This window comes from Helianthus annuus, chromosome 13 (genome assembly GCF_002127325.2).
Source record: "Helianthus annuus cultivar XRQ/B chromosome 13, HanXRQr2.0-SUNRISE, whole genome shotgun sequence".
NCBI lineage: Eukaryota > Viridiplantae > Streptophyta > Magnoliopsida > Asterales > Asteraceae > Helianthus > Helianthus annuus.
The window spans coordinates 149,362,459-149,377,496 of NC_035445.2; the positions used below are offsets into that span (position 1 = coordinate 149,362,459).

At 34.8% G+C, this 15,038-nt stretch overlaps 2 protein-coding genes across 2 annotated transcripts; both read right to left on the reverse strand.

Annotated features, from left to right (window-relative positions):
• Positions 1-660: 660 nt before the first annotated feature.
• Positions 661-2,810, reverse strand: LOC110903361 (SKP1-like protein 1A). The gene is made up of 2 exons (XM_022149362.2): positions 1,060-2,810; positions 661-948 (listed from the first exon to the last, which is right to left on the reverse strand). Exons 1-2 carry the CDS (start codon positions 1,354-1,356, stop codon positions 775-777), a joined length of 471 nt encoding a protein of 156 aa, XP_022005054.1. The 5' UTR covers positions 1,357-2,810; the 3' UTR covers positions 661-774.
• A 117-nt stretch (positions 2,811-2,927) lies between these two features.
• LOC110899669 (ras-related protein RABD2c) lies at positions 2,928-9,071 on the reverse strand. Its single transcript, XM_022146559.2, has 8 exons — positions 8,862-9,071; positions 6,571-6,643; positions 6,403-6,450; positions 6,248-6,295; positions 4,920-4,991; positions 4,681-4,836; positions 4,488-4,591; positions 2,928-3,327 (listed from the first exon to the last, which is right to left on the reverse strand). Exons 1-8 carry the CDS (start codon positions 8,873-8,875, stop codon positions 3,231-3,233), a joined length of 612 nt encoding a protein of 203 aa, XP_022002251.1. The 5' UTR covers positions 8,876-9,071; the 3' UTR covers positions 2,928-3,230.
• Between the last annotated feature and the right edge of the window lie 5,967 nt (positions 9,072-15,038).

Genomic DNA, 15,038 nt, shown 5'->3' on the forward strand with positions numbered 1-15,038 from the left:
TTATTTTATTCATTGGATGTAAGGGTGGAGGGGGCGCCCCCTCTCGCGTACCCTCACATCCACCAATCTCGCATTGCCACATTATTTTTACCCACAACTACTTTAATCCCACAAAAACACTAGCGGTGTATCTCGGTGAGGGTACGTACCCTTTTACTCTATCCACCGATTACACACCCCCCTAAGAGTGGACCCCCACCTCTTTCACCTTCAAAGATTACAAAATAGAACCCGCAAAGGGGTGGCGACAGTGTACCTCGCGCGACGGTACCTACTCTCGAGCCCTTACCCGAAGGCGCCCCTCCACCCTAAGGCCCTCTTAATATATGAAAAAAAAAATTACATTAGATTTGGTTAGAAAATAAATTTTACTTTAACTTTTATTACCAACTACTCTCATAACGTAACCATTTTCTTAATTTTTACTAATCATACCACCTCCCTTCAAATTAAGATTAATACAATTCAAACCTTTTTTTTATTTTAATTTCTGTTGATTAGTTATTTTTTATTATTAAGCTTTTAAAACTTTTTTTAATGTTTTTTGAATAATCTTTGTTATCATTAATATCATAAATTTACCAATACAACACCGTTCGTTCTGGTGTTATAATATGTGTTTTTCTTTTAAGGTGTTACAAAACCTTGACAAACATGATGTTGAAGAAACAAAATCAATTATAGATAAGTGGTTCAAAATTCCTAAACACTAACGAAAACTCCATACACAATAACTTGATCCTTTAAACATCGACAATTTCGGGTCAGGAATCTTTACTCAAATGCCCATGCATTCTCGCGGCGAACTTCCGCTTCTTCCTCAGGGGTGAAGTCATTCTTGATGTTGAATATCTCGCGAATCTCTTCAGGAGTCTTGCCCTTGATCATGTCAGCCGTCGTTTGACACGTCAGATCGAGTAAGCTTTTGATGTTAAGATAGTTCGCAGCCTGAAAAAGAAAAAAAAACATACACACACAAAACATTAGTATATATACCATGAACATATAACCATAATCACCTAACATTAATAATAAATAAATAAAAAATAAGACACTCACCAGAATTAAATCAAAAAGAGAGTCTCGATCCACTTTGACAAACTCGGAATCAAACGCTTTAAGATCCTCTTCGGCGGTCTTCTTGTCCTCGCTCTTCGTGGATTCGACATGCTTCTTACAGAACTCGATAACCATCGATAGGGTCTTACTAGTGACATTAGGTAAGGGGATGGTGGCGTTGGCACAGTCATCTTCGATCATGTGTTTGATCGTTTGCGATTCCAACGCCACCAACTCCTCAACCTCGAAGGTTTCTCCGTCGGAGGTCTTCAACACGATGGTTTTTTGCGACGACATGGTGGTTTGATTGGGTGGAAATTGGGTTGGAAAATTTGGAGATGGTGAATGAATAAGTTGATTTGCTAAAATTGTTTGGGTGATGAATAAATCAATGGGTGTGCACTTTGTTTATTTATAGGGTTATTTGAGGGGATTAATTAATGATGTGTGATTCGATAATATTTTATCCCTAACTTTTTGCACAAGTTTAGGATGATAATAATTTTTTTTTTTTTTTGTAATTTTTTGGATCTTAAGATCTTTCTAAATTACAAATCTGTTTGAATCAAACTTTATAAATTAAATCAAATTTTATTTACATATATAGACTCAAACAAAGATTTTGTTTGTGTTCGTTAAGAAAATAAAAGCTTACAAATTAACCTCAAAGGTTGTAGAGAATAATACTTCAATAACTAATAAAAATTCATTCGAAACAAAAGAAATCGTATTTAAACAAGTTAAACAAATTAGAGATGATGATAAATAAATAAAAGTTAACCCAAATAAGAAAGGGTTAAGTAAGTTATTATATAAATGGTTTTAACGTACAAAATACCCTTAATGTGATAAGTGAAAGGGATTTTTTTTTTTTTTTTGAATTTTAATTCCCCATCTTATTAATCATGTATTTTAATCCCAGAATCCAAAAAAAAAATCGTGATTTTACACTAATAGAGTAATTATATAAAGTAATTATAATTACTCTACTACTTAAAAAAAAAAAAAAAAACATTTTGCAAATAAACATCATTTTTAACGAGTATGGGAAAAAATTCAAAAAAAAAAGTTTCCTTCACTATGATAAGGGCATTTTGTATATTAAGACTCATTTGTATTGATGATGCAACAAATAAAACTTTAAAATTCAAATGAGGAGATAATCATGATTCATGATCCTCCTGCATCAATTCCGCTCATGGTTGGTCATAAAAGTCTATTAAGAATTGCAACATTTACTAGCAATATTTTACTCACATAATCAACTTATACTTGCATATTTGAGCCTACACCACATTTGTGGGGATACCAAGACGGCTGACCTACTATGGTCCGTTGGGTGGCGGGCGCCCACCTTGAAAAAAATCAGTGTATTATTTAGACAAAAATTATGTTCGTATCTCTTAAAAATATGGTAAAACCCTCCGATCATACCCTAAAAAAACAAGTAATGGGTTCGCCACTAGGAACAATTACCAATGCGACTAAACCGTGAGGCCATGGGCCTGCAATATTTATTGTTGGAAGTTAAAAGTGTGAGATTTTTCTCCATCCTTAAACACATGGTATCCATCTTTTTTCATCCATAAACCATTTTTGGTAAGGTACAAAATGAGAATCATAAGGTATGATACCTATGAAGAAATTGTTCGGGATGGAACCCCTGCTCGGTATGGTTTTTGGGTGGTACTGCGGCACCCAGAAAGGTGTTCCCACCGGTCCCACTTGATTTTCTTCCCGCCACGCTAGATCTTTAGACGATATTGTTTACTCTCGTGAATGGTCTCCAACGTTGCCATCAGATGAACATCTAAGTCGTGTTAGACGAGCAATCCAATAAAAGATCAAGAATAAATATAAGATGGAAGTTCAACACAAGATTTAAACATTTTGGTGTAAATGGAAATGTCAAACAAAGATAATATTGTAACATTGAGACCTTAAACACACTTGAAATGTCATTAAAATGTAAAGGAAATGCAAACAGCAAAACAGTATAACATAATACACATTCAACAGTCTTATCCTACTTTGTACAAAAGGTCCCCGAATTCATCGAAAAGAATGACAAAAGTTTGGCGATCAACGAAATGGCTTCTTCACATCGACAAGTATGAGTGAACAAAAATGCATATCTTAACACACGTTGACCACCCACATCCTTACCCTCTTCAAGAAGAGCAGCATCCTGACTTTTGGTTGACCGGTTGACCTCGGATTTCAACAGTTAGCGGTCTAGCATTGTTCATTGCCGGCTGGCTTGCCATCCTGTATCATACATACAACAAATTAGTTATAATCACATCTCAGTTTAAGTATATATTTCCTTATATAAATAATAAGCTTAGTAAAACAGGTGTGGTGGGTTTGTGACAGGTCAAAATGGGTCATTATTATATATTTTAGAGTTAAATGCCATTTTAGTCCATGTGGTTTGGGCCATTTTGCCAGTTTAGTCCAAAGGTTTGAAACGTTGTCATTTTAGTCCAAATAGTTTCAAACGTTGCCATTTTAGTCCACCGGGTTAACTCCGTTCGTTTTTTATGTTAGCTAGAAGGGTAATTAGATCATTTTATATGGTCGAATTGCCCTTTTAACAGAAGTACATATAAAATGACTGAAATGCCCTTCTAGTTAACAAAATAAAGGGATGGAGTTAACCCAGTGGACTAAAATGGCAACGTTTAAAACTATTTGGACTAAAATGGCAACATTTCAAACATTTGGACTAAACTGGCAAAATGGCCTAAACCACAGGGACTAAAATGGCATTTAACTCTACATTTTAAAAGGCTATTTTGTCAACATCAAACATCTTTAACCCCTCAACTTTAATAATAACATGTTTAGCCTCTCAACTTTAATAAGGTTTTTTTATTTTCATTATTTACCCTTGCACTTTATTATATTTACTATTTAGGCCCTCAACTTTTAGTTTTTTTTCCTTTTACTTAATTTCTGTGGTTTCTTTTTAGGTTTTTTTTCTCAACGTAATGTTCTTCTAAATTTTCCATATGTACCATCGCAAGTAGGTTATTTCAATTACATTTCGAACCCGCCACATATATTCATTTTTATGGCTATAACGAGTGTCGACTGTCGACACCATTACGAACTGAACCGATAACTTTTCCGTGACTTTTGAATACTGCCGCAGACTAGACGGTCGCAATTTGCTGATTTTTATCTACGTTTCAAACCCGCTCCGGAGGGCGGGTGGTATCAATCTGGAGATTGTAGCGGCGGTGGTGTTGGTGATAACATGTAGGCGGTGGAGACAAACAAAGTTTGATAAAAGTTGCCTGTTTTGACCCATTGTATAATTTAAGTCGACCATAATTGACCCGTTGTCTAATTTGAGCAGTCATAGCCATAATTTAAGTCGACCATAATTACCCCATTCTTTGACCCGTAAACTCAATAAGTACCTGTTTTTTATTTCAGCAGTCATAGCCATAAACGCCTCTTCGACATTGGTGGAATTCTTGGCACTTGTTTCGAGAAACGGGATCCCGATCTCATCAGCAAACGCCTGCACGCAAAAACTAACGCTTACTATCGCCATTTTTAATCTAACTTAATTGCTGTGCTCATCAATCGTTAACTCGTTTACGTTATTACCTTTCCTGTTTCGTAGGAAACAGCTTTCTGAGACGTAAGATCGCATTTGTTTCCGACAAGAAGCTTGTTTACGTTCTCACTAGCGTAACGATCGATTTCACTCAACCATTGTTTCACGTTGTTGAAACTCTCTTGATCTGTCACGTCATAAACAACCTGCAAGAAAAGAAAGGATTAGTTCTTATAGCGCGTGTTGTTAATACGACAATGATGAAAAGAGGACGAGTTGGATAATTTACAATAATGCCATGAGCTCCACGATAGTAGCTGCTAGTGATGGTCCTGAAACGTTCTTGTCCAGCTGTATCCCACTGTACGCACAAGAACGATTAGCACAGAAAACAAAAGACCGCATGCTGACCACAAGATCTATGAATTTTTTTCTATGAATATGTGTATATATACCGTATATATATATATATATATATACGTGTGGGCCATCGGGGGGCAAAAGTGAAAGTGCACTAATTTTAACGTTATTTTACTAATTTCGTGAAAATAACGTTAAAAGTTGAGGACGGTTAATCATGCATCATGTGGTGGCGTTGATAGCTGAAAGACAAAAGGGTACATGCACTAATCGGTCTTTGTCCCGATTGCTGAGTGTTATGTGCCTTATGTCCAAGGCTTGATGCAAAACTACTATCGAGCCGTGGGTCTCACTGGAAGCAGCCTCTCTATTCCTACGGGGTAGAGGTAAGGCTGTCTACATCTTACCCTCCTCAGACCCTACCTTTGCTTTGCTATTGGTGGGATTTACCGAGTATGATGATGATGATATGTATATATATACTATATAATAAAAGAAAATGTTAGGGGACACTTGTCACCATTATAGGCCATCTAATTTTTGGTTTTCCCTCTTCTCTTCAACGTAATTATGGAACATTATTATTTAATTATTAATAGTTATTATATTCATTAACAAGTGAATTTAATAAGAAATTAATTATGAATTTTCTAAATAAACTTATTTCTTTAACTTCAAAACTTATATTTAAGTCTTCAAATATCACCAAATTCAAAATTATGTTTGTTAAAATATTATAAAAAGGAAGAATGATAATAGTTTTTTATAAGTGATTTACAAAAAAGGTCAAATATTTCATGTGGCTGGATGGTTTGAATAGTAATAATATGTCAAATTATAAAAATAAAATAAAAAAAAAGGTAGGTGGTATTAAATAAATCAAAATTTTAGTCCTTAATTCTTTATATGTATATTTATAATTGTAATTTAAGTTAGCTTAACTGTGTTAAAATGATATTTAAAGGAGTAAGCCCACTGTTGAATTAACATTTATCAATTACATATAAAAAAGTTAATACACCGTGAAAAAAAATATTTAAAAATTAACATAACCATAGTTATAAATGTCACATCAAAGTTCATTTTTATAGGCATATTTTCACGACTGTATGTGTTAAATGATGACATTATAATTTATTCAACGCGTATAATATATAGTTTTTTTTTTCAACTCGTGGATTCTGACCTAGTAAATGCAATATACAAACACAAACATAATGTGAAACTTTCTACAAAGAATTAGAGTTAGAAGCTTACAATTTGAAGCTTAATTGTTTTGCCATCTTGTTCCACAGTGCGAATTTTCTACAAAATAAATACGAAAGTCGAAAACTGGTAAAATAACGATCCTCTTAAATAGCAATCTGGTTCTGGTCTAAGTCAAACTAAAAGGTCAATTGAGAATCGCTTACAAAGTCAACCCCAATGGTGCTAATGTAACTTTCCAAGTACGAATCATCCTGCAGTTAAAAAGAAGTATGACAAACGATACGATAAGCATGCACATCTGACTGTATGTTTTAATTATGTAAGTGTACTAAGTTTATTTAAAAAGCAGAGAGATTATTAAATAAACTTACAGCAAAACGCAATAGGAGACATGATTTTCCAACTCCTGAATCTCCAATGAGTAAAAGCTTGAACAGATAGTCGCTGCAAGAGAAAAAAAAAACTATTAAACTTGACAACCCAAAAACTAATACATACAATGAATCATCAAAATATATAAACGCAATGTTTAATGCTATCATTCATCTTATAGTAATATAAATTTAGGGTGACAATTTTTGACGCGATGCGAAAATAATCAAGGCTTGGGTTGGGCAGTGTAACATGTTCGATAAAAAAGCCGAGTTTGAGTTGACTTTCTAGAAGGTCGTGCTCGGGGGTACTAAAATTTCACAAGTTGACCCGTTTAAAAGTAGGATAAAAATATATGTTTTATAAGTTCAACCCACCAACTCGTTTACAACTTACAAAACTCCCAAATAACTATAACTATCATCAATTTTACATCTTGAAGAAATATCTAAAAATTCAAAACCATCCCATAAATTCAATCTTAAAATCCACCGCAGAAAACAAATAAAAGTTAATGCATCTTGAAAGTGAATCTCGCTTATAACCAACCAGTCACAAAGACACCGTCCATTAAAGTCTCATCTGGGGGGCTGTTTGGCAACATCTGAATAGTTAAGTGCTGAACCAGTAAGAGGTCTGAATCATTAAGTGCTGAACCAGTAAGAGGTCTGAACCATTAAGTGCTGAACAAATAAGAGGTCTGAACCATTAAGAGCCTGTATAATGCTTAACCGTTCAGAGGCAAATGTCTGACCAATTCAGATTAGAGGTCTTAATCATTCAAACTCTGTATAATGCTTAACCATTCAGAGGCAAATGTCTGAACCATTCAGACATTTGTTCGTGAAACATCTGAACCATTAAGTATTGAACCAATAAGAGGCCTGAACTATTAAGAGCCTCATTAAGAGGTAAACAAACAGCCCCTAGGTCCGTTTAATATCAAAACTTTCACTTTCAAAATAACAATTTCAACCTCCCACAAAAAAAAAGAAGAAGCTTCACCAATAAAACCGTAAAAATCCTTATTACTTAATTCTAACGCTTGAAGTAACGCTTATTTGATTTGTTTTGAATTTTCATTTGGATCTTTGAGCTTGTAAGCACATCTGTCTGTGTAACATAATCGAATGGCTTTGTATGTTTAGTGTTACATGGGCTATGTAAAGCAAGTGTCTATTCGTGATGGTTTCAACTCTTTTTGGCATTTTTAGGTTCATCAATTTCAACCCACCGAGCCGAACCCGCCAAACCTAGCACTTGCAAAACTCCCAAATAACTATAACCATCATCAGTTTTACCTTGAAGAGAAATCTAAAACTCCAAAAGCATCCCATTAAACTTCAAAACTTAAAATACAACCCTAGAATAAAAATAATGCATCTTGAAAGTCAATCTCTCTTCTCTCTTGTAATCAACCAGTGACACAAACACCATTCACTATTCAACTGGCTGTTTGGTAATATCTGAATGGTTAAGTGCTGAACCAGTAAGAGATCTGAATCATTAAGTGCTGAATCAGTAAGAAGTCTGAACCATTAAGAGCCTGTATATTAATGCTAACCGTTCAGAGGCAAATGTCTGACCAATTCAGATTAGAGGTTTAACCATTCAGACTCTGTATATTGCTCAACCATTCAGAGGCAAATGTCTGAACCATTCAGACATCTGCTCGTGAAACAAACAGTCTGAACCATTAAGTGTTGAACCAGTAAGAGGTCTGAACCATTAAGAGCCACATTAAGAGGTAAACAAACAGCCAAAGTTACAATTCATTAAAACCACATCTAAGTCTCCGTTTAATATCAAATCTTCCACTTTCAAGATAATAACTTCAACCTCCACAAAAAAAATAATAATAAATAAATAATTATAATTTCAACCACCCACAAAAAATATCAAACTAATTATTTGTTTCAACCTCCCACCACAAAAAAAAAAAAAAAAAAAAAAAAAAAAAAAAAAAACCCTTCACATAAACATAAGCACCAATAAAACCCTTAATTCAACGGTCCTACTCAAAGATCCAAATCAAAACTCAAAACAAATCAAATCAACGTTACTCAGATCAATCCTTACAACATCAATTCAACAATTAATCAAACAGATCGTACAAAACCCCGATTTATAAAACACCAGTAAAACCCTAAATCATCATGAGTTAAACCCAACCAACAAATTGAGCATACTAACCGATCAAGCAAGCACAGATCTAGTAGAACCACATAAATAACAATATAAAAAAGCGAAATTGAGTTGACAATTGGAGTATATGAATAGATGAACGTACTATTCGGGATTCATCTTTGTTTGTGTGTGGAGTTGTGATCGGTTGAGTGAAAGATTTGTGGAGATTTTGTTGCAGGTGGCGACGGTTTAGATATAGAATTTGTGAGGATTTTGGTTTGAAGAATGTTTATGCAGGTGGGGGTTGGGGTGGGTGACGTATTAAATTACACGCGTTTTTCTCATTGCTATGTAACTTCCTTTTCCTTAAACAACAATAGATTCAAACTAGAGGTTTCGAGACACTTTTGTGTCGAGTGGATAGTGCTTTACTTTTTGTTACTTTTTGTCGAGATATAATAGTAACTTTATTTGGCTAGGAATGCTAAAAAGGTATTTTGACCATCCATTTAGTTAATCAAGGGCTAAGATTAAATCGGAGAAATTGAAGGGAAGAAAAGAGACGCGTGAGTTTGTTTAGAGGCATTTTAGTCAATCCAAGCCAATAGTTTCCATCTCCTCCAATTCTCCCCCCATTTTTTAAACGTTAATAACTCTTTCATACGATATTATTTTTTTATAAAAATTGCACCAAAAAAAACGAGCGTTTTTTTATCTTTAAAACGAGTATACTATTGCTTTATTTTCAAAAAAAAAAAAAAAAAAAAAAAAAACCCAGTTGCGTAAAACGCAATAGAAAAACCCCAGTTACGTAAAACGCAATGAAAAAAAACCTAAAAAATGACATTTTTCTAAAACGCAATGCACAAAAAACACAAAGAAATGACTTATTTGTAAAACGCAATGGTCATAAAACACAAAGAAATGTCTTATTTCTAAAACGCAGTAGCCTAAAAACTCAAAAGAAAATATACTTTCTAAAACGCAATGGACTAAAAACACATAAAAATGTGTTTTACCTAAAACGCAATGCACCAAAAACACAAACAAATGTCTTATTGCTAAAACGCAATTGACTGAAAACACATAAAAATGTGTTTTTACCTAAAACGCAATGCACAAAAAACACAAAGAAATGTCTTATTTGTAAAACGCAATGGCTATAAAACACTTAAAATATCTGTTTTCTAAAACGCAATGGACTGAAAACACATAAAAAAGTGTTTTACCTAAAACGCAATGCACCAAAAACACTTCAAGAATGTGTTTTTCTAAAACGCAATGTCCAGAAAACACATAAAATGTTTTAGTTCTAAAACGCAATTGCCTAAAAACACCAAAGAAAGTGTTATCTCTAAAACGCATTGAACCATGACAATAGTTTTGTCTGTGCTGTGAACTGTCTGAACCAATGCAGTTTTCCAGAGGCAATTTACAGAAAATTAGTTTTTTCTGATGCATTTTTCAACCCCAGCCAGGGGCTCTGCCCCTTAGACCCCGCCAGGGGCTGCCGCCCCTGGAACCCCGCTACCAGGGGCGCTGCCCCCGGATCCCAGCCAAGATCATAAAACGCAATGACTAAATCAAAAAACCAGATCATAAAAATGAAATTAAAGAATTTCTTACATGGATCGAAGTGATTTCTTCAACAATTGACGAATTTTGAATGATTGAAACACTTATCAGTGCTCGAATCGAACGGATCGAGTGATTATCTTCAAAATCATCGGAAAAAACGAGATTTTGTATGAAATTAAACTGGTTTTCTTCAAAAAGCTGAAGAACACGTTGATCGGGTGTTTGAATCATTGATTGGTGATGAAAACCGCACTATAATGTAGTGATTATTGAGATAGAAAGTGAAGAAATGGTTGAAGATGGTGGGTTTTGAAAATGGTGGACTTTGAAGTTACTGGGTTTTGAAAAGAAAGAAGAAAAGGTTGGATTGACTAAAATACCCCTTTCCTTTATTTTAAATGTTGCCACATGTCCTAATCCTATTGCTTTCTACACTTCTTAGCCAAAATAAACTTTCTATTTGATCATTTCCCTTAAATCATATTATTCGTAAGCAATCTTGTGATTTTGGAGTTGTTTATCAAATTTCAAGACATTTGCCAAGTATACCAGTCAGAGTCATAGTTGATCGCGAATGAAATGTTACACGATCGAGCTAGATTGGACGAGAGTTTTCAAAAGCTTACGCGTTTTAAAACCAGCTAAGTCCTTTCCATTTTTTGCCCTTAGTCTTTTTATTTCTTATTTATTTTAGTTTTTTGAGTCGGTTTACATCCTACGTTGAGGGCAATGTAGAGTTTAAGTGTGGTGATGGGAAACTATCGTTTAGGTCTTAGTTTTTTAGTCTTTTGAGTCATTATTTTTGAAAAATACAAAAAAAATAAAAATCCAAAAAAATAAGAAAATAGAAAATGTTCCCGTTTAAGAAGTTTTGCAAATAAAAACAGAAAATGATGAGTCAAGCGTATTTGGTTTTCAAATAATAATAATATAAGAGTAAAGTTAAGCTTGTGTCTAGTTTGGGATATGTGAATAGAAGGGGTGCAAACGAGCCGAGCGGCTCGCGAGCTACTCGAAATCGGCTCGAGAAAAAGCTCGAAACGAGCCAAGCCTTATCGAGCCCGAGCCGAGCTTGAGCCTCAAAACAAAGCTCGTTTGTTTATCGAGCCCGAGCTCGAGCCTCACATGTGAAGCTCGTTAGACTCGTCGAGCCTTATCGAGCCTTAGTGTAAACGAGCCGAGTCGAGTCGAGCTTATTTAAACTTGTTTACAAGCCGACCTCAAAACTAAAAATAAGCTTAGTTAGTAAACGAGCCTGAGCCCGAGCTTTGGAGCTCGCAAGCCTAAAAAGTCTATTATTTATATTATTTTATTTAATATACTAATTAAAAGATAATAAACGAGCCGAGCCCGAGCCAAGCTCGAACTTGATAAAATACAAACGAGCCGAGCTCGAGCCAGAGCTCTCATAAGTTAATCAAGCTCGAGCTCGAGCCTGGCCGAGCTCGAGCTCGGCTCGGCTCGTTTGCACCCCTAGTGAATAGGATCAACCCGGTTTCTAGGTTCCTTTGATATTAAAATACCTTAATTGTTAGTCGGCTAGTGAGTTCTCATCTATGAAAAGTAGGAAGCCAAAACCGTCAAATATAGTGTAAGAAATGTTGTTATAAACTTAAATTGTTAGAATTTTTTATCAAGAGAAAAAAAAATATAAATGAGCTAGATTGAAAAAACGAGACCTATGTAATCTTTGTTGGGGATGGTGACTCTGGCTTAGATTGACTCTAGGTTAAGTTAGAAAAAAATGCAGAAAAATTACCGACACTCACGTTGTCGCTCTCGGGGATGATGACTCTGGTTGTGACAGTCTCTGTGTTAGGTAATGCAAAGTCTAGTGCTCAGAAAAAGAAGAAAAATAATAATAATAATAAGATTGAGTTTAAATTATCTTAAGTTTGGTATAAAAGGGTTAGGAAAGAATCCAATGATTCGTTCCTTTTGTTTCATGAACTTGAGGCGGGATTAGGTGAAACTGCGGCTTCTAGTGTGAGACCCTATGTAGATTGACCAAATTTAAATATAAATTGCATGATAAGGGCTTGGAACCGAGTTTAGGTTTAAGCGGATAAATATATTTGCAATCGTGGTTAATACGAGTTTTAATATTTTTTAAAGTAATCTAAATTTTGAACCCGGATTTTTGTTTGACTATGATTCTGTTGCATAAGTCTTTTTCGGGGACGAAAAAAGAGTAAGTGTGGGGATATTTAATGTGTTGCAAAATAAATCTATTTATGGTGTTAAGTTTATATAGTTTTCGTGTCGTTTATTTAAGTTTTATATTTAGAATATGTGTATACTTGATTCGTTTATGTTTTGCAAAGCGTGGTTGGTGAAATTAGCTGAAAAGAGTGGAAAACGAGCTAAAGTGTGCCAAAACCAAGTGCCAGGACGTGAACAAATGATCGAGAGTTGAAACTGAACAAAACATGGGATTTTTATGTCTGTTGCGCTACGCGACAGAATTAGAAGAAGCCTCCGCATGCGGCGAAGGAATTGAATTGACTTCGTTGACTTTGAGACGTCGCGTGACACGACAGGAAAGACACATCCCCTTCGCGTAGCGCGAAGGGGTCAAATTTGTATCAGAATTATAATTGGACTGGGATTCTTATGTTTTACCATATATTAACATCTTTAAACCCTAATGAACCCTAATCACGAATTTACATTAGTTGGAGACGAAAATCAGCTGCAAGTTTGCAACTTTAGGAGTGGTTTTGAAGGCTGGAAGCTGCGGTTTGAAGATTGGAACCTGAGAAAGTTATCTGGGTCATCTTTGCATTATTCGGGTTCTTCGTCTTTGTTTCTAATTCTTTTAAGAGTTAATTACTGTTTTCGTCCCTGTGGTTTGTCAAAAATCACTATTTCAGTCCATTAGTTTAAAAATTGCGATTTCAGTCCCTGTGGTTTCACTTTCGTAACCATTTCAGTCCTTATGGTTCCACTTTCGTAACCATTTCAACCCATTATTCTGTTAAGTACAGGGACTGAAATGGTTACAAGGTGGACTGAAATGGTTACGAAAGTGAAACCACAAGGACTGAAATTGCAATTTTTAAACTAATGGACTGAAATAGTGATTTTTGACAAACCACAGGGTCGAAAATAGTAATTAACTCTTCTTTTAATGATGTTTCTAGCAATTGAAATTACTTCTTCCATGTTTATGCTTTCTATGACTATTGTTGGCTAATTTCCTGTTACTGTGATAATGGATTTATAAAGTTATCCTCTTTATTATGTTTAATTAATTATTTATGAATTTTTACAAAAGTAGTCGGTTTGGTTTATCGGTTTAATGTATATGCATGCTTTAAGTTGTTTTATTGTCTTTTGTTGCTTCATGTTAGTCTTGGTGGATGTCTTTCATGTAATAGATTCATGCTAGGTTATAAATTAATTTTATAATTTTTAGGGTTAATTGCGCAATACACCTTAGAAGTAATAATTGATAATTTAATAGATTAAAGTGTTCTACTAATTTCAATAGTTGTGAGGTACGGAATTATTATTAGGTCTTCATCATTAAATTGCTAGGTAGGGTCTTCGTAAGGAGTCTGAACTAGTTTCCTTAGTGATAGTTGTCTTACAAGTTAAACTAAAATTCCAAACTTATCCTAGGTTTATAACCCGTGAGGGAGTGAATTGTATTAGGGTACTTTTGTAAACCTAGATAACCTGTTAAGGAGTCTAGTAATCGGTAATCATAACAACCTATTTAGAGTTCCATAAGTGTCTCCTTGAGAAGGGTCGAGTGTCTTGTTCGGTGTCTCGATAGGTTTAAAATATAAAGATCCCGGTTCCATAATAATTAATAAACATAATAAGTCATTACTATAATAAACCAGGAATCCAGTCTAGGCAGTCGTTTCCATGAATTGATTAAAACCCAAGTTAATTTGTGATTCGTTAATTTTAGTTAATTAATTTAATTTAATTTGCAATTTTAGGATATTTAGACCCCCCCCCCCCCTCAAATATAAATATGGTTAGTGTCGTGTTCGTGTCAGTTTCGGTCTAGATAGAGTTAGTTAACGTAATTAGAGAGTCTCGTGGGTTCGATACTCAGACGTACTTTAGCTATATACTGCATTGATCGGTACATTTGCCTGTTGTGTGGTTTAGGTTTAGATCGAGTCTAAGTTTGTAAATTTAAAGCTTAGAATGTCTAGGCTAGGTTAATTTAGTTTATTTTTATTTGACCACTTTTAGCACATCACATGCCTTCCAGCAGTTTCACTAACCAGCTCTTATAGGCTTCAATAACATTTCTTTAGCAGCAACAAACCAGTAGATATACCTTATGGGGAACGCAACAGTTTGACTTTCAAAAGTCAAATCTTTATTTTGTGTGCAAAGTGTTGGTCTTTAACATAGAGTTTTGACTTTCCAATATCAACAGTTATATTTTAGAGTCCGACAATTTCAGAACATCATGAATAGCCCTAACACTTTTCTCCCTTAATTCGACCCGGAACCTATACCAAACCCACCAATGAGTAATGAAAACTTAGCTGAACTCCGCCGCTACGGCGAGGAGTTGGTGGATGCAGGAAATAGGATTCGGGAGGTAGGAGAGCAGATCTCCTGGAAATACAACGAGAGGGAACGTCGTTTCTGAAAAGCTAGTTAACAGGAAGTGCCGATGGTGGTGTGGTTGTAATGTATAATAAGAATAGTAAAATATAAATCTTGTAAAATAGTCTAAAAATAAAACCTTGTAATATAATCAGTGTGTACGGAAGCATAGTATTAAAAA